This window comes from Gekko japonicus, unplaced genomic scaffold (genome assembly GCF_001447785.1).
Source record: "Gekko japonicus isolate JY-2015 unplaced genomic scaffold, Gekko_japonicus_V1.1 scaffold1, whole genome shotgun sequence".
NCBI classification, from domain to species: Eukaryota; Metazoa; Chordata; class Lepidosauria; order Squamata; family Gekkonidae; genus Gekko; species Gekko japonicus.
In genome coordinates, this window is record NW_015164181.1 from 167,564 (window position 1) to 190,857 (window position 23,294).

General features: G+C 40.4%; 1 protein-coding gene across 1 annotated transcript in view; it reads left to right on the forward strand.

Annotated features, from left to right (window-relative positions):
- SMOC1 (SPARC related modular calcium binding 1) overlaps positions 1-23,294 on the forward strand; it is a 94,092-nt gene that overhangs the window by 14,165 nt on the left and 56,633 nt on the right. Inside the window, exons 4-5 of the mRNA XM_015407974.1 lie at positions 5,757-5,856; positions 8,406-8,453. Coding sequence (XP_015263460.1) covers positions 5,757-5,856; positions 8,406-8,453 — 148 coding nt within the window. The remainder of the gene's footprint in view (positions 1-5,756; positions 5,857-8,405; positions 8,454-23,294) is intronic.

The window sequence follows — 23,294 nt, forward strand, 5'->3', positions numbered from 1 at the left end:
ACTTTCTTTGGGAGGGTGCTGATTGCTGTCTCCTGTATAATGTCATGAACCTCCTCCCATAGTTCTTCAGGCACTCTGTCTATCAAATCTAGTCTCTTAAACCTATTCTTCTTCTCCTCTGTATATTCATAAGGGATGTGATCTAGGCCAAACCTTTTCCCAACTTTCTTCAGTTTAAGTCTGAATTTTGCAATGAGTAGCTTATGATCTGAGCCACAGTCAGCTCCAGGTCTTGTTTTTACTGACTGTATGGAGCTTCTCCATCTTTGACTGCAAATGACATAATCAATCTGATTTCAGTGTTGCCCATCTGGTGATGTCCATGTGTAGAGTCGCCTCTTAGGGTGTTGGAAGAGGGTGTCACCTAATCTGTGATCATTCCAGATGGGTAGCTGTACTCATGGCTGGCACATCTATTAGATATACGTAGGTGATTGCCTAGGGCGCCAGAGATGGAGGGTTGCCAAAAGAGGCTCACAGCATGCCTCAACATCCAGCCCCTGCCTGCGGAGCCAAGCCAACCTTCCTGGGTGGCTGCTCCAGTGCTTCCTTCTTCTGCCTGTGCCTTTAAGGATGATGCTGGGGGGTGGACTGGAGACTGTCCTCGCAGACACTGGAGGTTGTACGGAGGGTCAGATTGGCCATTAAGTCCTGGTGGGCTTAATGGGCCTCTCTCCCCCCCCTAGTCAGGTGAGACTTGCCACTGCTTTCACAAGCTGGCAGCTCTCTTTTCATATGAACTGGGCAGGCAGAAGCCACCAGTGGTCGCAGCCCCATGTGAGCCAGCAGCCTTCACCTCATTCAAGATGCTGCTGCAAGCCACTGGCTTTCACTCTTCCTTCCTCCCCCCATTGCAGGGGGCAGTGCCATGGAGCTGTGCCCTTTTACCTTCCCAGTTTGCCACTGGTAGTTCAGATGATGACTGCAACTCCCAGGAAGGTGGCAGCAAATGGGGCCTGTGGAGGGATGGGGTGTCCAGAATGTCCTACCAGCATGGGCTTTTTTTTTCCGTTCTGAGGAGACAAGAAAGCCTGCTGTGATAGATGTGGCAAGCTATTTGATCCTTTGTTTTCCTAAAAGCTGATAACTTATCTCTTCTCAATTAATGAGGAAGTAAAAGTTGCAAATATAAGAGGAGTGCCTGATTTTCTCCCAGGTCTCCATTGCAGTTGTGTACTACTAAAAAGAAAGCATTTTCTTTCCAACGTGTACTGTTCATCTCTGGTTACAAGGAAATTGCATGTCTTCATAAAATTAGCAGATTTAAGTATAATCCTCACAACAGCTACAAATACATTTCAGTATTGAACCCAAAGGTAGTTGTGTCAGAACAAAAGTTGGGTTTATCTAGGGGCTCGAGAAAAATAACACTGTTCTGGCTTCAGCCCCCTTCTAAGAAAATTAAAACCCTAAGTTGGAACATCTGGTTCAGTGTTCTCATAGATGACATATAACCAAACCCTTTTAATCAAATAAAGAGGAAATACAGTAATGAGAAATGCAGTTCTGCTGAAGTTTTGGGGCATTTTCACCCCATAACCGTAGGGGTTTCCCATATGGCAACAACTCCCTGTCATTCTCCTGTTGCTGCTGTGGCTGCCAACTCAGCCCTTCCAGATGTTAAGTTTCCCTGCATTTTTCCTACCCCACCCCTTTGTGGCTGCCATCCCCCCATCAATGGGAGCCTTTTTTGTTTGTTTGTTGAAGCTCAGTAATAATAAGATTGCCATAACATTGAAACATTATAATGACCTTTCTTTTAGTTTCCCTGAATTCCCAGTTGTTGTTTTTTTAAAGTAAGTCTCCCAATACTTTCATTGAAGAGACCTGGAGATATATTTTTTTTAAATGAAAGCTGGGAATTCAGGGGATCTAATAGACTGTTAGATCGCTAAGTGTTGTGACGCTATAGCAATCTTGCCTGTCAAGGAACAGGAGGAATTATGCCTTGAAAATGAACACACAACCTTGTTTGGAGGTGAGGGGCAATTCAGGAAATTCTCAAGTTACTCTAGAAGAGAAAGATAGCTTATTTTATTTATTTATTCGATTTTTATCCCACTCCTTTCCCCGCCAGGCAGGGTTCAGGGTGGCTTCCAACAATTAAATACAATAAAGCCAGCACCACAGTTTAAAACTGAACCTTACAGTTAAGACTTAAGAATCAATGGTGATGGATAGAGATGTAAAATTTCCAGAAATTTTGAAGCTCTGAAAGCCCCCCAGGTTCTGTTTTTTTCTGGAAAAAAATGGAAATTTTCGGAAAAATTGAAGACATCAAGAAGACAAAAGTAACGACTACTGGGGAATTACACAACTTTATGAATAATGATGAAGACAATGAAATTTGTTAATTTTTTTTATGCCTTGGCTCTATCATCAGCCAAAAAGGAGACTGCAGCCAAGAAATCAGGAGGAGATTGAGACTGGGAAGGGCAGCCATGAAGGAGCTGGAAAAGATTCTTACGTGTGAAGACGTGTTGCTGGCAACCAAGATCAAGTTAATTCATGCCATAGTTCTCCCCATTACTATGTATGGGTGTGAAAGTTGGACAATGAAAAAAGCGGACAGGAAGAAAGTTGATTCGTTTGAAAGGTGGTGTTGGAGTGTTTTATGGATACTGTGGACTGCCAAAAAGACAAATAAGTGGGTTGTAGATCAAATCAAGCCTGAACTCTGGCTAGAAGCTAAAATGACTAAACTAAGGTTATCATACCCTAGCCACATTATAAGAAGACAAGAATCACTGGAAAAGACCATGTCAAGAAACTGAGTTCCCAGTGCAATTTCTTGTTTTGTGCTAAACATTGGTTTAGGCTTCATTCTGATCTCTAGGCCTGAAAGCAAGTCCAAATGGGAAAAAACCTGTGAAGATTCAGTAAGCTAACCTCATGTTATGAGATAACCAAGGATAGAGCTATGGCACCCTAGCAACCAATTAACTGCATCCCATTTAATTAGTGTCATGTTTTACACCTGCTAGAGCTGCGAGGATAAAGCTGCAGATCGCCCTGCCAGTTCTGCTTAGGTAGACCCCCATGAGGTCATATGCCTAGTAACTGAGTGACTCCACCAACTGACATCACCAAACAAAGATCTGATCGGTCTGAGGGGCCCAGACCACATTGGATCTTTGACCATAAAGTGTAGTCTGTTCAACCTGTTGCTAGTTTGTAGTCATACACGGCTATCTTGCTCACTGAGGTTTCGGACGTGTTGTTCACGGTTCCTTAACACCATCTTGAGCGGACTATAAATATAAATAAATAAATAAATATCCATGTGGCTGTATGCTGAACCCAGGTGAGGTTCTGGTCAGGTCAACAGTAAAAGGGCTTTGCAATTAGGGTTGTCCGGCCTGGTCTGACAACCAGTAGGAGACAGGGGGGGCAAAATGGGGGGCAGCTGTCAGTAATAGTGTGGTATCACTTTTAGGAAAACCCAGAAGTGATGTCATACCTCTCGAAGAATAGCCATAAACTATGGTAAAGTGTAAAATGGCCAGGAAGTATGGTAAAACTTTTCCCAGAAGTGATGTGATGCTGTTGCCAAAGGTGATGTATTTTATTTTCTCTTTCTTCGGTACACTAGACTGCTGGTAGGGAAGGCCCATTGGGGGTGGGAGATCTCCTGCCCCCCAGCAGGCACATGACAATCTTATTTACTATAATGAAAGACAGTACAGACACTGCTTTCAGCTTCTACTCCATTCAGTCCATGCAATGAAAGAATGTGTACGTCATCACAGTAATAACCCCTCCATTGGTTAGAACACTGCAGGGTGGAAGCAGCTTTGCTTTTTGCTAAGGGATGAGGTAGAATGATACCTGTACATTTTCACTTTGTTGTTGTTGTTTCTAAAAAATCTGGGTCAACCCCAGCACACAATGGGTGGCAAGACAAAACCCAGCAAATCTCAGTTATTTGAGCCATAAGGCAACTCCATCCTCTGGCAATGATTTTGGCAAAACCCATTCATCTGGACTCCATTAATTGCTTTTTCAATGAAGTGTTCTGCCAAGATACCAGTAAATCTTTGATACTAATATACTAGTACAAATTGTTATGGTATTTTTTTTATCTCAAAGGGCCAATAGGTACCCTATTAGCCAAAACTGACTACCGTGTTCTTTGTTTGATACTGACCACAGCTTAATATTAGCCAAAACTGACTACCGTGTTCTTTGTTTGATACTGACCACAGCTTAATATAAAAATTTAAGCACATTTATTTTGGATACTGGTTCTATTAACAGTGAAGGGACTGCCAGGAACGTGATTTTAGAAATGACGTGTTATTGCATGTCTGTTGAAATTCATGGTAGTCTTTCTCCCTCTTCAAAAAGACTACCCTTGGGGTGGGAATAGAAGTGCAAGGTTATTTTAGAATGGTTTTAATTATCTAGTTTGCAGCAGAACAAAGTCTTTCCCAAGTTTAATACATTGGAAATAAACTATTTTTATAATTACTGTGGTTTTATAAGTAGTGCTTGGAAATTAAGCCAATTGTTTATTGAATTTGTGCGAATTAGTGTTAAAAACATTTTTCTGATTTGACCAATAAAAGCTGGAAAGACCCTTGCATTGTCATGTTGTACCTATAGTCACTTGAATGAAAAATCCTTTATTGTATGGAAAATGCAATATATTTTGAATGTTTCCACTTTGAAAGCTATTCTCCTTTCATAGTAAACATTCATAGTTCAGCATCTGACCTATCAGCTATCATGTAAAATCTTGTTGTCTTTGGCTATACAAGTACAATGGTGTCCCAAACATGAAAGGCTGGCTCAGACATAATGCATCTACTTTTGTAATACCATTTTTTGCATTGTTTGAAATATCATGTCTAATACTTTTAGGTCTGTTTCAAATTTTTGTAATCCTAGTCCTATTGCATTGTTTATTAGATATATCATCCTGTTGATTTCATTGACTTACACCGTGTCATCTGCCTTGAGTCGCAGTGAGAAAGGTGGACTAGAAATAAAGTAAATAAATAAACTCATGGTTTAGCTCTACAGAAAGTAGGGTAGTATTTGTGCGTGCTTTCCTCCTCTCTTCGTTTCTCTGTTGTAATTCATTTAGTTCTTTAGTGTCAGCCATATTTTGCCATTTGAATTTGGTTAGCGATCTTAATTTTGAGGATAAGTACAAATTTGCAAGTCTGAATATAAATGCAAGCTATATGAACCCAAAACATAGTTCCCACAGTGTCAAGGCATATTACCCAAAACATAGTTCCCACAGTGTCAAGTGTCAAAAGTAGATGCATTATATTTCATAGCAGCCAGTTTGGAGATCTGAACCAACATAGCTGTTGTGGGGTATACTTAGCGGACCCTCCAGAAATGCAGTTTTTCATAATTGGGGGCTTGTTGAACTGGGCAAATCATGTCACTTGTTTTCCTTCAGTGTTTAGGTTGGGTCTGTATATTGCGAGGGAGGGGGTGCACAAGGGATCTTTGTCTGGGGGCTCATGCTAGTTCTTAGCAGCTCTGGCTAAAGTGATTGCCCTTTCCCTGAAATACCATACTGACTACCACAACTGTGATTTTAGGTGCTGGCAACATTGCAGGTCTTGTATTAAAAAGCGTGAAGTAGGGACATTTCTTTTGCTTCTCACTGACAATATTGTATGAATGATCTGCCCTGTAGCTGGCACAGAAACTTTTATATTCACTTTAGCACAGATAGAAGTGGATACTGAGAAATGAATGACTTACCGGTATGCTTCCTCTTTCTCCCAAAACAGGTGCAGTGTCATACTTACACTGGGTATTGCTGGTGTGTCACTCCGGATGGCAAACCCATCAGTGGTTCTTCTGTTCAGAACAAAACTCCTGTGTGTTCAGGTACTGTGGGCGGACATAAACAATTCACTTATTTTGATACCGAAGTGACAAGGTGAGAGAGGAAATGTATAGGGTTTAGCCACCCAGGCCAGTCCAGGAATGGGAGGGAATCCTGTAAGCCATGAGACAGTTGGTACCATCTCTGGTCTTCACAACAATTTGCCACCAGAACCTCTTTTCACTAGTCCCTGCCTTTCCTAAGGGACAGATTCCGACCCTTGGTTAGCATCTGGGATTTAACACAATAGCAACTCTATCCAGAGGTGCACACTCTTACCAAGGTAGCATATGTGGTCAGGGTTAGACACCAGGCTTAGACTTGGAATTCAGTTACAACATCAAAACCAATTTAGCAATAAGGAGGATCTTTATTCAGTACAGAGCACAGCAACAGACTACCAGAGATTACAAAAATAACAAAGGCTAGGGCTGTTTGCCTTAACTAAACATTAATGATTCATAGTTACCACATCAGGAGTATTCATCAGTCCAAGATAGTCCCAGTACCAAGGGATTTTGAAGGGAAATGCCATTTTTGCATAGCCATGTGCTCCAAGTCACAAAGCAACTCTTTGTCTCTCAAGAGGCAGCATTTCAGGTGTCATAAAACAGATAATGACAAGAGGAGGAAGGGAGAGCTAAGAGACTCACTCTCATAGGGATCAATCAATTATAGCCCAATTCCAGTCACAAATTAGCTGTGGCCATCAGCCAATTGCGAGTGGGCATGGGTGTGCCCAATTGTTGGTTGCCATGGTTGCTAACATCAGGTTTGTGGGATTGGCTGGAAGTTTGGAGACCCTGCCTGCAGTCATGTGACCCCAAACTCCAGCTACTTCATTGTATACATGACTTGTCGCATGTGGGCCAGGAAGTGGAGCCTTACAGTCTAGCTTCTAGTATGGAAGTGTGAAGAATGCGGGTTATAAAGTTGTTCAGGCCATCTGGCCCACCATTTGGCTTGCAACAGGAAATAAGGCACAGCCTGTTATCGGAAAGACATCACAGGAGAAGGCAGGAGACTTTTAGAAATCAATATTTCTGTACAGGAAACTCTTTAGTTTTTAATACAAATGCCTAGAATCATTCATGCAACCAAAGGTTAGGCCCAAGCTTGGAAGATTCGATATAGGTTAACGTGGCTATTTGCATACTATAACATCATATCGATTTTCATAAGCTATAAATGTATGTGGTATCAGATGAAGCAAGATGGAGCATACTTTGAGAATGGAACAAGCTCAGTAAGGGTCTATTTGGGTCATGTGAATTAGCCCTTGTCATTTTTGTGAGTTCTAGTGTAGCAAGCTAGAACTGTATTAATTGTAGCACATTGTTAGTCAAACAGAAAATATTTTTAGGAGCAAAGTAGCCTTTTGATCCTATTGAACTTGTATATTCTTTATGCAGAGAGTCTGAATGATACAGATATATAAATACATACATATGATTAGGCACTTTTCCAACAGAAATATTGTAGGAAAGAAGTGAATTAAATAGACATTGAATAAGATTTTAAAAATCACATCTAAATTAGTTTTTTAGATCTTGCCACAAACTACATCTTCTATCTGCTGCAGGTATTTTTCTTTGCCTCCCCATGCCATCAGTTTTGCTTGTTCTGTTTGTCTTAAGTGCTTACTGCTATAGGATTCTACAGAAGGGTCTGACAAATCAAAAACCAGTCACTGATATAAAAATCTTAAGAGCAGAAATACAGGTCCTAGTATAATGCTTGGTAACCTGGACCAAAGGCCAGCTGCTTAACTCTTTCCATCTGTGTGCTTCCTCTGGGGTCATACCAGCTTTCTGTGCTGGCATTTGTAGGATTCAGGAATATGCTGAGGGTCTTCTTACGTATACAGAACATAACTTTATTCAGAACAAAGAGAATAAAAGAAAGGAGTCCTTCATAACAGTTTGTCAGTACAGAACCACAAGTAAAACCTGGTATGGATCTGCTCCAGATTCTGGTTCCCTGATATTGCAATAAAACATGGAGTAGAGTACTGAATATTAGAGCATTCGGCTATGTCATTCAAAGGCTGCAGTCACACACACTAAATAATCCACTTTCAATCCACTTTCAGTGCACTTTCCAACTAGATTTTACTGTGTGAACTGGCAAAATCCAATTGGAATGTGCATTGAAAGTGCATTGAAAGTGAATTATTTAGTGTGTGTGACTGCAGCCAAAGTGTCACCCCTAAGTCCTACCACCACCCTTTGGCCTTGTAGCTTGAAAGTCCTCCATTGTGTAACACTTGCAACTGCTAGCTAGACTATCCTGGAGACCAGTGTCCTTTCCTTGTTTAGTTTCTCAATATAGAAGCTCAGATACCTTGCAACAGTCCCAACAAAGTGTCAGGTGAAACAGCAATATACTCTAGGACCATGTGGGAGGTATATGTGGAGGCAGCTCTCTGGTTACTCTTTCAGGGCATGGCATCTGAGGTGAATGTTTCATTTGCTTATACTTTGATCTGGGCTTGTTGAATGCTTTGCTCACATAGTTGCTTAACACATCTGTTTGTTTTCTTCTCTTTAAGGTTCAGTAACTGACAAGCCATTAGGACAGGGTAATTCTGGGAGAAAAGGTGAGTGGAGTCCCGTGCTCTAATGTAGTAAAGTTTGTAGGAGGATTGGTTAATTTAGGGCCATACTTTGAACCATGTTGGAACTTCTCATGACAAAACATGACTAAATTCAAAGGATACCATACTATTAAATTTATGAGGCAGATGGCAACATCTCACAAGAAAGCAGAGTCTTAGCAGAAGATTCTAAGGATTCTAAGAATAGCTCATATTTAATAAATTTAGAGAATGGAAAGCCTGCATGGTGGCCAGAGGCTCCTAGCAATGTGGAGTAGACATCCAGGAGCCACTGGTCAGCTCTTCCAAGGGTGGAATTTTCAAAGGTGCTTTCTTTCCTAACCCTTTCCTAACTCATCATGTTGTATTTTTAATGTTTTGGTTGAGTTCATCAGAGATGATCTGATCAAACCAAAGCATTTATTGAAACACACAACCTCAAATCTCTTCTGTTTTCCACAAACAGTTCCTCTACAAAGTGTCAGAATAGTTGTGACTATTTCTGCAACAAGATCTACCACTAGTTCAGTCCATCAGGCTCTTTCCTTCATGCAGAGTATTTATTTAAAGAAACCCAAGAAATAGCTTAACAACTTTAATATTTCAATTCCTATTATGTTTGTAGAAAAAAGAAATTAAAAGAAGTTTTGAATTATGTCTTCTGTATTCCTGCTGTGGAAGCCTATAGAAGATATGCTACAGTTATGTAAATTTAAAAGAAAGAACTTCTTGTTGAATCCAGTTAAATAGGAAATGTTACATTCTAAAATTCCTTGTAAAAGAACCTGTCTTTTAGGAGGCAAGGATGCAGAGGTAACACATTTCAATAGCAAGTACTCAAAATTATAGCAATGATGCAGAATTTTTATTTATTAGTTGAAATAATTATTTATTAGTTGAAAGAATTGATTCAGTAATTTTCCTGGTGTATATATTTTATTATACATGGGTTTATTTTTAATACTCATCTGGAATTCTTAATTTGTGTTGCTGAAGTATCTTGTATTAGAATTTTTAATGTTCTTCCCACCTAAGTTTTTTTTTGTTCATATGGTTCATGGTTAATGCATTTAAATATTTTATTTGCAATACTTCTGCCCAATGATTCCATTTTTCCAAATTTCTGAGGTCAATGCTAGAGGCATTTGAAACATATCTTGGGAATAATAATTGAAGATGTGTTCTACTGGTTGTCAGTTGTCATTGTCGTGGCATGCTACAGCAACTTATAATATAACTTGGCCATAATGGCTGTTCATCATAAAAAGTAAAGGGAAGCGGCCTCCTTCATAGGCATATTTCTGATTACCAGAAGTTGATGGAAAACAATGAGAGGTGGATGCTATTATTGTGCCATGCTTGTGAGCATCCCAGGTGAGATCGGACTGCGCATAGTTGGAGTTCTGGGCAAGGTAGATCTAAAGTCTGGTGCATCAAGGGAATTTCCTGTTACTCTGAGTAAAAGATGAATATGGTTTTTAAAGGCTATGCAATCCCAAATGTGAGGAGTATATATTAATGTATTGACAGCATGATGAAAATATGAAAATCTGCTAAAGAATGTAGTTAAGAATCCATTAAAGTCTTACATGTAGGTTCCACTGTGAAGTCCATGCTGTATTTTTGTAACCAAATAACTAAGTGATCCAGAAATATATAGATGTATCCAGATTGCTTTCATTTTGCGGATCAAACCCATCATTTGGTTCAACATTTTCAGTCCCTATAGTCCAGGCTTCTAAGATTATGAAGGCCACTGTTCACACAGCTGATTGGCATGGGTTGGATACCTGCAAGAAAATCAATCAAACAAAACACATTTTCAGACGGTGGTTTGTGTTGTAGTGTTGGCAGCATATCTACATGCCTAAGGACAACATTTTGTGAAGAGTGACAGGGAAGTGAGACCTGCTTCAGTTGTGAATAAACCACATAATCTAATTACAGTTTTACCTCCGGATTCCCCCCCCCCTCACAAAATACACTTTGCAAATGTATGGGATTGTAGTATCAAAGGGAGGGGACCGTAGGCCATTTGCTAGATCTGTCACAAATTGTTTGCTTCCATATATGAAACCAAGTGCACAGCCCACTGGTGGCCCCACTTTTGATCTACAAAGTGAACTGAGCTCAGAACCAACCCATTTCCAGCAGAAGCTGGCTCTGTGGAGTGCTGATTAACTGGGGCTTTTGGCAGCTGTGAAGCCACCCCTGTACTTAGAAAATCTTAAACCCAATCTAATTGGTAAAACCCCGGAATCTAATTGGTTTTTTAATGCATAGGGTTGCCAGGTCCCCTCTGGCCACTGCCAGGGGTGGGGGTGGGTGGGAGGTAGGGATGCCAGGCTTGGAGTAGGGACGTTTGCCTTGCAGCAGGAAACATATTCCAGTTTTGGAAGGGAGGACCATCTATACACAGACCAATTCTTTCATTGTCCTTAGTGGACGGGCTTTTAAGGCTCAAAGAAGAGAAATTGTTGATGACTTGCTTGAGGAAAATGCAGTGCTAGGCCAAAACTCTTTATTATTCAATAGGAAAAAAATCAATTCCCCTTTTCCTAAGACAAATACTGTATAAATCTCATTGCTGCAAAGATGCAGAATTTTTCCATTCCAAAATGGGATCCTATGTCAGCCATTTGGGTTGTCTAAAACATATGGTTGGTCTGCCTTTTTAGCAATATTTCTTCAGCTCTTGTACATCACCTTGGAAGTGAGAATAACACTTGAGGTTTATAGAACCTCTTGCTCATTCAGCTCTTGGATTAACCACTTATGACCTTTAATCCTTCTCATATGTGGTTGATGTAAAGCAGATCAGCTCAGCTCTTTGTTGCCATGTGCTGAATGGTGAATTGACTGAAGCTTGACAATATTTTTATGTCTGTCTCCATCCTTGTGGCACTGTCCTTTTGTTGAACTTTCCCATTTGTTTGCCATGCTAGTGGTCTCAGAAGAAGATTGTCTCACACTGCACGCGTGTGTTCCCCCCCCCCTTTCAGTATTCCTCATAAACTAGTTTGCCTTTGCAAAATTAAGGTAGTACATTCTTCTACTTTAACATAAAAAGGATATAAGGAAGCAAGAGCTGAAGTCTCCCAACGTGGCTGTTCCCATTCCATATATAATTGTGCATAAGATTCTGCTCCTTGTGCAATTGGGAGTCTGGCCAAAAGACGGAAGATCCTTCACCCTATTCAATAAACCTGCTAGGTTATCTACCTCTTTGCCCTATCTTTTTGCAGATTATTGCCAGCACTGACCTTAAATTTCTTGATGCCTATCTACTAAAACATTAAATATATTAACACACCCAATGTGGTCCCATGGGATAGAAATGTTATAAATATGTGCTTTTGACTTGAATGTTAGAACTGCTGTCAGGTGATCTGTTCTGGACCCACTGCGCTTGCTTTGGTGGATGTAGTTGCTCTAATCTCACCCCTGTCCTTCTATCGCCCTGTTTCTTGCCTGTGAAATAATTTAACCACCCATTGCCTTAATGTCACAGCTCACTGGGATGGATCTGAACCCCGTTATTCTGCTAGTGGGGGAGCCTTCCACTGATCCAAGGAGCATTCAGCATGGCTGTGGCAGAGGGGGGGCTCCTTGTGCCAGGGCAGCAGAAGACACCCTGCAAAGGCACTGAGCAGAATAAACCATTGGATCCAACCCACTGTGATTAATTTTCTATCTTACATGTGTCTTACTTCATATTTTACTGTGGTTCTTTGTTCACATTTTACTGTTTGTATCAGTTCTGGTCTAACCATTTATGTTTCCTGACAGCCCTTGGTTACCGGCCTCTTTTAAGCTTTATCTACATCACAGCTCCAGTGTTGCCAGATGTTGAACTTGTGATCTTGACTGGATCTAGCATTTTAGATATGTATTGTCACCTTTTTCTACCTCAATGTTAAGTCTAATATTTTAAAATGTAATTAATATCCATCTCCCTCCCCGGGAGCCAGGAGAGGTTTATGTGAACTGATTCATTGTATAGTCTCTCACAAAGGAAGTTCACATTCTTTTGAATAAAATTTCTTGATATCTAGGCCATGGATCTGGCACGGCATACACAAAATGGCTTTTTTAAAAAGAGGGTGGAGAGAAACAGGTGTTTGCCTTGGGCACTAAATCATCCGTTGTTAGTTCAGTCAGAATCTAGCAATCCGTCTTTTTGTAGTTAGCAAATTCCAAAAGTTCCAGACTCAGTGGAGAATCCTTCACAAAAGGAATGGTTTATTAAACAGAAATATGATAATTCTTTCCTAAACTGAATTGAAATGCCAGAGTTGGTCACCTACTTTTCCTGTTTTAAGCAAACTTGCTAGCAGTCTCAGTTAGAAAGTTTATGCATTTGATAAAACTGTCCTCTCATCCATGGAAAGTCATGTCATAATAAACTTTAGCCTTTAAGGTGCTGCTAGTATAAACCAATTAGGGTTATGCACATACTTAAAAAAATATGAATAGTGACTTTGGCTTGCTACCAAGTTTTTAAAAAAGAACACTTAAGCACCCACACCATTTTATTCATGAGTGCCAGAAGAGAAACACCGCATTCAGGAAGAAGTACTTAATTAGGTAGGAAGAACAGGGGCTTTGCTGAAAGACTTTTGAGTTGACATATAGTAGGTTCTTGGTTTCCTATGCAATCATTGCAAGATTTTTAGGGGGGGATGTGCTATTTGGAATCCTTATTTCAGTTCTGGTTGCCCCTTAATGCAGAAGAGAGATCCTTCAACAGTGCAAAAAGATTGCCATGTAGAACCATCTTGATGCCTGAGAAGGTCATCATTTCTACCTTTTTCTGTCAAGTTTCTTGCTGTCCTGATGGAACGCAGTAGGAAGCCAACATTCATTTATGAAAATATTAAAGTGGGGCTGATCTAATGTTCTTTTTTAGGTTCCCAGATAAACATTAAAAAAGAATGACCTGCAATGTTCCCTCTAAGCTGTGGAGTCTTGTGAGCAAAAATTCTACTTTGTGAGCTACTGGCATTAAAGTTGTGAGCGAGCAATTTGGTTACTGCATAGATTAGTCTGCTCTGGAGCCATCCTTCCTGAGCTAAGACAAAAATGTGGGAGCAGGAAGCTAAAGAACTGTGAGCTAGCTCACACTAACTCAGCTTAGAGGGAACAGTGACGGCCTGTTCTTTTTATTTTGCTGGATAGAGAAAACCAGCTCCACAATAAGGCAAGAACCAAACTGCCCTCTGAGCTGCCAGAAAAGCATATTCTGGATTGAGATTTGAGTAAAAAAGAGTGCCAGAGTGCCGTATATTTAATTGTTTTATAAAATATTTGTATTTTAATGCATGTTTTGTATTTATGTTGTTAACTGCCCCAGGCCCCAACTGCTGGGGGGGAGGGGCAGGATAAAAATCGAATGCAATAAACTTTAAAACTGTAATCTGATAATTTAAATCCATAAAGCATTTTACAGGTATTAATTAGCTAGCTAGAGGAACAGATTCATTGGTTTGGGACGTGGTAGCTGCCTAGGAAGATCTGTGAGACTGGCATTTTTGTGTATGTGAATAACAGGAATGTTGACACAAACGTGGTATCAGCATAAATACACAAATGATACATATGCATGTTTGGAAAGGTAGCAGACTTAGTTTGTTTGGACAGGTCTTCCTGGAAGGTGTATGTTATATATAACTGGCAATTACATATACCTGAGAGTTTACTAATCTTACTTTCTCCAGAAAAATGTAGTGATGGTAGCTTGCCTCTTTATAGCTGTCTTCCAGAAATGATTATGAAACTGATATGTGATGACTTCTAGGGATATATTCTGTCCATTTGAAGTTCTCTCTTTCTTTCCTTACTGGATTCCACAGTGTCAGGTTCCTTTATTTATAATCTTTGTTGTGGAGTTATTGGACTGATTAGATTCAATTTATACCTGTGACAACCAGATATCTCTTCAGTTGGAATTCGTGGATTTCCACACGGTTTCCATCTACAAGGAAAAACCCTGTCAAAACCGAGAAGGGACTGCTGTGGTTTTGTGGACCTGCCCTTTCCTTTTACCCTCACAAGCAATGCAGACCTTGCTGATGAAGGGCCCCGTTCTCTTTTCTGAGGACATGAAAAAGCATATTGTAAGCCCCCAAATTCAGTCAAGTTGTCAGCCAGAAATCAGGTCTCTAAGTGGTGGGTGGAGAGAGAAAGGGGTTGAGAAGAGGAAGCACATTTTGCAATGGTTTTGCCTCGGTTCACTGCACATAGCGGGATATGTAAAGGGTGTGTGTGCCCGTGTGTTATGACTCCTAAGCATGCAGGTGTCAGAAGGAAAACAGTTTGTGTGTCTGTGTGTCTGGGAGGAATTAGGCAAAAAAAAAATCTGGACTATTTACTTAATCCTGTGGGACAGCCTTTTTTCTCTTCTGTTTTTCTTTTTGTGTTTAACAGACTGCTTTACAGGGGGCACGTGAGGTAATTAACACATGCAGCTGTAGGGCTTCAACCATATGGTTGAATTTCAAATGGCCTTGATCTGGGAAACTTGCTGCCCCTCCCCACCCCCACTTTGCAACCCAAGGCCTTGAAGATGTGAGGGAGATTTTATAGAGAGACTTTACTTCAGAGAGAGACTGTTGGGCTGAGGCAAGAGTAGCTTAAAGGCATGGGGTGTTCTCTAAGGTGCCTTTAACTGCATGTAAAATTCTGAAACTCACATTAAAATATAAGAACATGAGACTTTTTTTTAAAGAGGTATTAATTCAGAATCCTGTCCTAAAAGGCAAAAAGATTGTGCTTAAGCCTGCCTTTTCCCTGCACTGCCATTTGCAAGAAGAAATGGGAAACCCTTATTACCTCACTAGATATGTTTAAACATTTCCCACAGCTGTATACTGTATAATTCTCATCCTTCAGTTTTTGAATGGGTTCTCCATAGTGTCTAGCACACTTTATTAATGTCAACCAGCTTTGCTACCAAAGGGTTTTTTTAGTACTTCATTTTTTTAATTTTTTTTGCTGAAGGAGAGAAACTGAGGGGCAGAATGTATTGGAGAGAAACTGCTCTGACCTCACAAAAATCCATCCATAGTGTGAGCTAGTTTTCTGTATGAAAACTTTCTCGTATCCCTGTTTCTTTAGTGAAACTGGAAGTTGGTTAGAAGATATTGTTTGAAACTGTAAGCTGTGGAAGACACAATGTTGCAACCTGTCTTGGTCTGAGGAGATAGCACAGCCAACATTAGCTCCCTTTGTTTATTTGTTTATTTAGGCAATTTATGTGCTGCCTCCATTAAGGCCTACTTGAGGTGATTTACAAGTAACCCCCCCAAATCATAAAAATGACATAAATTATCAATATAAAAACAAGCAAGCCATTACAAACAAGCCACATATAAAAACTGCATAAAACTGCATAAAACTGTGTTGAATAAAACTTGGTTGGTCCTAAAGATGCCACTGGACTCAGACTTTGTTATGATACCTGGAGTAATCATGTAATCTTATCCCTAAGCATTTAAACTAAACCCCACTGTGTGCATTCACATGTATATTGTCATTACATGTATGTAAATTATTCATATGCAGTGATTTGGAGGACAGGAATGGTTTATGCATGTATAACATGGCAATTCCTACATAAAAGTGTCTTCTGTGTGGGAATTTTTCAAATGTTGTGCCTGCTAAGGGTGGAAAGTCTCATAAAAGAGGAAAACAAGTTGGCATGCAGTTTTGCTCAGCAGTTCCTCAGTCTCTCTCACTTGGACTGTGCTGACACTAGTATTTGGACTGGTGGGATTCAGCAGAGGGATAGTTCAGGTCTCTACTGAATCAGTATGCCTAACATAGAGGTTTTTTTGGTTCTCTCTTTAAGTTAGTAAAAATGACATTATATCTTTCTATTACTCCTTGTTGAGGGATGTTGTGTGTATGCGCACAAGCTCATCTGCCTGCATGGGCCTGCCTAATTAATCACGAATGGACACACAGAATTGATTTTTGCAGTAACCCTTCCAATACCCTTCTTTTTTGCCAATACACTATTAGCTAGCACTAACATAGAACATTCCAAGCTGAAAGATGGAATTTTGATGCTTCTAATGAACACTCAAAGAATTGTGGGTGTTAGATGTGGACTGAAATCAATGTCACTTTAAAGCATTTGCAGCATGAATATTAACTAGACAGGTTATATACATCTGCATGAGATTTCCAGCTCTGATAATACAAGGAAATTGGTGGATGTGTGGAGCAAACGACAGAAGCTAGGGAGATGGTGTGTGTGCATGTGTGTGTAGGTACACACTGTTGCAAAATGCCTGTCATCACAGTTTTCACCTAAGATTGCATTTGGGATGTTTAGCTTTGTAATTTTAAATGTGAGATCAATGTTTGGAAGAAATATATAATAATTTTCTATAGTATCCATGCCTTGATTCAGGAAACTGGGAAGAAGAAAGGTTTCCTGGGCATATTAATACCGCACCTGGTATCTAACTGATGATTTAGTGCAATCCAGAAGCTTTTAAACTGAATAGGTTTACAATTGGATTTCAGTAGGTTGTAAGAAAGTGCTCTATATCTGAATCAAACCATCAGAAGTTTTCAAAGCAATGCCATTTGTAAGAGAAACCTAGCAGCTCTAGAAGGTCCTTTTTGACACATCCCTTTTTAAAAACTGCTACCAGGAAGAGAGAGTGCTTTGTCTGTGGTCAGAATAACTCTTTGTACACCCAGACAATTAACTCTTCAATCGACTTGCCAGCCTCTTTAAAGCTACTATGCTCCCTCTCTGTCTATCTCAAGCTCTATTCAGACACCATTTTTGTTTTGTTTATTATTCAACAAAAAAAAAGTCCTTCACTGGAATAGCTGGAGCGGATCAACATTGTCCTCACAACAGCATTTATCTCCAGCCGGCAGTGAATGCGTCAATCAGGAATCAAAAAGCCAAACAGAAGAGGCTTTGAATTGTGTCTTCGGGGGTCGAAGTGACTTCCAGCTGTCTCTGCATTGGACAGCCTTTCTCGCAAAGAATTGCACTGTCTGTTGCAGAAGCATGCTGGCTGGCTATGCTGGAGCACAAAATTCTTCAGGGCATGAGGGATTGCCCCCTCCCCACATGCACAAATTGACGCACCTGCAAGGGAGATATTGAGGGCTGGGGGGGGGGGAAGGGAGAGGGACTAATGAGTTCCAGAAAGTTAATGGAAGTAAGTACTTTCGACTTGGGTGACGATTCTCTCAGCATATTGTTGCAATTAGCACTGGCACCATTTGTAAAGTACAAGGTACTGTTTTATTACAAAAGTGTGCAATTTTCTGTTTAGGGTTTAAATGTCAGGTACCTTGAGTATTAGAGCCTTTGGATTCTAGCAGAACATTTTCATTATCTTTATCAAACTGTTACCTTCTGGAGTGAGATCCTTGAGGTCTGAAACCAGTACAAGGAGTGCTATTAATTCAAAACTGTGTCCCCTTTATCAAGGCCATTTAAAAACAAGAATCTGCTCTGTCTCTTCCAGCTGTCTCATATAACTTTTTGTGCCACTAGCAATCCTGTTTAGCTGAAGTAGGACTATATCTGTCATTTTTAAAAATGGCCTTAAAGAAACTTATTGTAGAATGTGGGTGAAAGTTTTTTCTTTGAGGAAGATAAAGAATGTATATCACATTTTAAACAATTCAGACTGGTTTTGCAGCTGATTTTCTCTTTCTTGCCCCCCAGATCTAACAGAAGAGCTGATTTTCTCTTTCTTGCCCCCCAGATGAATTGTTGGGAGATATATCTAACAGAAAAATATACCATTTAATATATGTTGTTGAAAACTTTATTCAATAGGGCCTAACATAGCAGTGAAAAATGTGTTTTATGTTCTGTCCCTTAGAAACTTTTCTGGTTATGAATGTGTTTGTGAACATATTGCTTATTTGTTTATAAAGTTATATCCACCCTTCTTTTAAAAAGCTCAAGATACATGGCAATAATTTATTGTATTTATTTAGAAAAAATTATGCTGCCTCTCAAAGAATCTGCTTGCAATGGCAATAAAACAATTTAAAAAATAAAAATAAAAATAAGAACATTAGAAGACATTAACTGAAACCCAGTATTAGAAACTCAGCCCAGCATAAAAAAACCAAATGACAAAAACAGACCACTGACTGCTTGAAACAAGAGTTTCTAGACTAAAATAGTGACACAAGGTCAACCCCTGGTTTGGCCTGGCACCTAAAAGAAAGCAACGTAAGGTGCCAGGTGAGCCTCAAGGGGAAGGACATGCTGCAGAAGATGCCATTGCTGAAAAAGCCATCGCTGGTTGCCTCACCTCTGAAGGCAGGAGCACAGAGAGCAGGGCTTGTGAGGTGGACCCTAACTGGCAGGGTGTATGAAGACTTGATCACGTTAATAAAATTCAAAAATATTCCTGTTAAGTTTCCAGTGTAGAATGTTTATTATAAGAGTTCCACAAACTATTGATTGTCTATTATTTTTGTCCTGCCCTTTCTCCAGAGAGCTCAGAGTTGTACATATTGTTTTCCTTTACCTTGTGGGGTAAACTAAGCTGAGAGAGAGGGATTGGCCCAAGGTCACCCATCAGATTCATGGCAGGGTGGGGATTTGAAACTAGATGTTCCTACTCTGACACTCTTTTAAGTTTATATATTTACACCACTTTTAAGTTTATATATTTATATATGTGTGTTTGTGTGTAGTTTATTTCATAATGTTTATCCTTATTTAATGTTTGTCAGGTGTGTCTCCTTTCCCAAGTGAATAGCTGAGTTATGGGATTTGAACCACTTCTAGTCCAATAGCATAACCATTACCCCATGAATCAACATCTGTCCTTTCAGATTCCTGTGTACTTGCACAGATAACTGACTGTTGCAAGATCATACTACTTTTCAATCAATTTACAAGCATGGATATATAGTATATATGGTGAAGACTATTATGACTGAGTAAAATGCAAAGTAACTTCTTTAGGCTGTCAACTTTTTAAAAGAAATATTTCATAAAAGTTGCTTCAGAGCAATGCTCCCTTTAAGCTGTGGAGTCTTATGAGCAAAAATTCTACTTTGTGAGCTACTGGCATTAAAGTTGTGAGCGAGAAATTTGGCTACTGCATAAATTAGTTTGTTCTGGAGCCATATCCTTCCTGAGCGAAGACAACAATGTATGATCTGGAGGCTAAAAACTGAGCTAGCTCACACTAAATCAGCTTAGAGGGAACACTGCTTGAGAGTCATTTCTACTGACTGACTTGTTGGCAATAACATTTGCTCTGCAACAAACATTTTGTTTCTATTAAGAATAGACAAAACTGTAGAAAATGTGTTCTGTGTTCAATGAACTGAGTAAGGTGGAACAATATGGAGTAAATGGGTGTTAAAGTGAGATTGATCAGTTGTCTTAACTGTTCCTTGGCTGGAAGTCACAATTAACAGTGTGGTTCACTGCACAGTGCAGTGGTTAAGAGCAGCAGATTCTAATCTGGTCTGATTCCCCACTCCTTCACATGAAGCCTGCTGGGTGACTTTGGGCCAATCACTGTTACTGTCAGAACTCTCTTAGCCCCACCTACCTCACAGGATGGCAGTTGTGGGGAGAGGAAGGGAAGGCGATTGTAAGCTGATTTAAGACTCCTTTGGGTAAAGTGGGGCATAAAAACCAACTCTTCTTCTTATTCAGAATCTAAGCAACTGAGAGATATGTCAGTGTGAAATATAAAGAGTTAACATTTAACCGATACAGATTGCCAAAGCAGGAGTAGTACATTTCCTTATAGAAGCCACTTAAAAAAAGTTTACCCTGATTTCTGTTATTTGCCTGAAAGACCTGAAGCTGTCAATCAGTTAAAGATCTTTTATTTGATCAACTTTCTACAGGATTATTAATTAACTGATAGGATCAGTAATTCTCACATTGTGCACTGAAGCACGAGAGAGGGTGAAGAGTACCCTGAAAAATTTAAGCCACCATCATCCTCTGTCCCTTTGAATAGAAAGGCCCCACCCAGCATTGATTCCTACCGAATTCTGGTTCCCAGAATCTCATCTTCCTCTTTTTCCAGGGAGTCAAGTATCAGTAATGGGATGTCTTTTTGGCAGTGGTGATGCTTGTGAGATTCCCCTGTGTTTGTCAGCTCTTGCACAAGGCCACCTCAGCGACTTCATCCTCCCTTCTGGATTAGAATGAAATATCTTTTGCAACATCACAAAAGATGCCTTTAAAAAACAACAGTCCTGGATGAAGCTGAAGGGCTCACTTGAGAATCTGACATCTGAAGGAACGAGAAGCTGCTCCTCGTTGAAAAGAAAGAAAACCGCAGTAGTTGTTTCCAAAGTTGTGAAACATTGCAAACTGCTGACAAGACCACTGTTTCCCGGAGATTTCGGGGTGGAGCCCGGGGAAGGCCCTCAGCAGGGTATAATGCCACGGAGTCCACCCTCCAAAGTAGCCATTTTCTCTAGGGGAACTGATCTGTGTCTGGAGATCAGTTGTGATACCCGGAGATCTCCAGCCCCCACCTGGAAGCCGGCAGCCTTAAGTTGTACCCATCACGGGCATGAGTGACAGGACTCAGTATAAGTTTAGCTGGTGATTCTCGTATCTGTCAGGGCAGCCTGGAGGCAAAAGCCGAAGGACTCTATTCCTTCTGATCTTAGCCTAAAGGTCACCACCTTGAGCTGACAGAATCCCTGGTCAGGAGAGAGAGGAAGACCTGCTGTGTACCCAGAAGCCCCTCCCCCAGTCCCTCTTTTCCTTGTTCATTTCTATTCTATTTTCTGTACTGTGAGCTGCTTTTGGTCTCCACTGGGTAGAAAAGTAGGATGCAAATAATTAAATAAGTTAAAAATAAATAAACAAACACATGCTGCAGAGCAATGGCTACATGCATTTCTGAAATGACTGGAATCTGTGGAAACCAGCTGGTGTGCATGGCCAATCCCCAACGATTCAATTTCATGTTATTAACAGACAGCCTTCAAGGCCTGTCTGGTGGCCAGCTCCATGTGGTAGCTTGCCACAAGCATGCTGTGTGGGAAATGAACACCCCAGGCCCTTGTTTTTACCACAGAGAATGAAGGATTTATTCAGGTCGCATAGTTCTCAGGCTGCTCCAATGAGGAGTTCATCCCTCCAGCTTTATCCCACCCATTTCCTTTCACAAATACAGGGTACTCTGTGCTGCCACCAGTAGGCCATTAATAGAATCGAAGTCTGACAGCCCACAGTCAGACACCCTACAGAGAAATCTCCTCTTTAATTCAGCCAACATGGGGGCAGGGGAGAAATTCTTGAAATATCACTTGGTAGAGGGTTTCTTAACTACTCTTATACCTTGAAAAGCACAAAACAAAGCATTTTTTGGTAGTTGCAGAAACAAAATAACTTCAATTTCAGATTTTTAAAAAAATCTTAAAGAATGCAGTTGATCCAGTAAAGGGGAAGCAAGCAGTTGAATGGCAAAAGACCACAGCATCTGAGCACAGAGAAAATCAAATAGGTTTAAACACACTTCACTTCTATCGGTCTGAACTTATCTCTGTGATGTTAATAGTTTCAGATTTGTTCTGTTTCTTTCAGACTACCTTTTCCTCCATCTGGGTGATCACCTCTCTCTTTTTTTTTCTCATTAACATTTTATTGGTAGGATTAAAACAATAAAACAAATATAACAATAAAAATATACATAAAGGTCATAAGAACAGTTATACATTCAAACCAACACACTAATTACAAAAAAGTAAGCTTTAAAGAATGATACATTCTTCAATAAATCTTTGAATGAAGTAACTTATTTTAGCCTCAATTTGTAATTGATGCCTGTACTGTTTGTTGCTTTAGATACAACCAAGTGTCTTCTGCCCTCAAGAATATCTGTAGACATTCAATGATATATCTAACCTTTTTGCCCGTTTGTCACACCTTCAGAGTTCTCATGAAGTCTCTTTCCATGGCCCTTTCTGCACTCTCATTTTAATCCATGTTCACCACAGTGTCCTCCAAGCAATTCTGCACTAAAATTGAATTTAACCTTCTTTTTAATCCAGTTCCCCCCCCCCCAAATCTGCATTATATCACCTCCCTTCAGTGGTCAGCCCAGTTTCAGCCTGCTGTTCTCCCAGGTTATTTGGATGCTGTTTTGCCACGGACTTAAATTGCCTCGACTCGAACACTGAGAAAATCCAGAGTGGCAGGCAAAGGCAGAAAGGACCCACGTCTCCTTGTGTTATTAACAAAAATCTTTCCAAACCATGTCAGCTGTTCCTAAGAATGGCTGCTTCCCTCCAGAGATGGCTTCTCCTACCCACAGACCACCAAAACCCCTCCCAATGTAAATTCACCAGGAAGGGAAAGGAATTCCACTGCGTACTGCACACCGCCCATGTCCTGTCTCTTGGGTTGCCTTCATTATCATACCAAATGGCTTTATTGCCCCAAATAAAAGGAAGTACTTCTTCACCTAAAGAGTGATTAACACATGGAATTCACTGCCACAGGAGGTGGCAGCAGCTACAAGCATCAAGTGGTAATTGGATAAACATATGGAGCAGAGATCCATCAGTGGCTATTAGCTACAAGGTATAGATGGGAACTCTCAGTCTGGGGCAAGGGATGCTCTGTATTCTTGGTGCTTGGGGGGGGCAACAGTGGGAGGGCTACTAGTGTCCTGGCCCCACTGGTGGACCTCCTGATGGCACCTGGTATTTTTGGCTACTGTGTGACAGAGTGTTGGACTAGATGGGCCATTGGCCTGATCCAACATTGGCTTCTCTTATGTTCTTATGTTCTCTTATGTTCTTAAATTAGAGAAACTGGAAAAGGAAGGGGGACAACTGGCTCTGTCTTCTAACCAG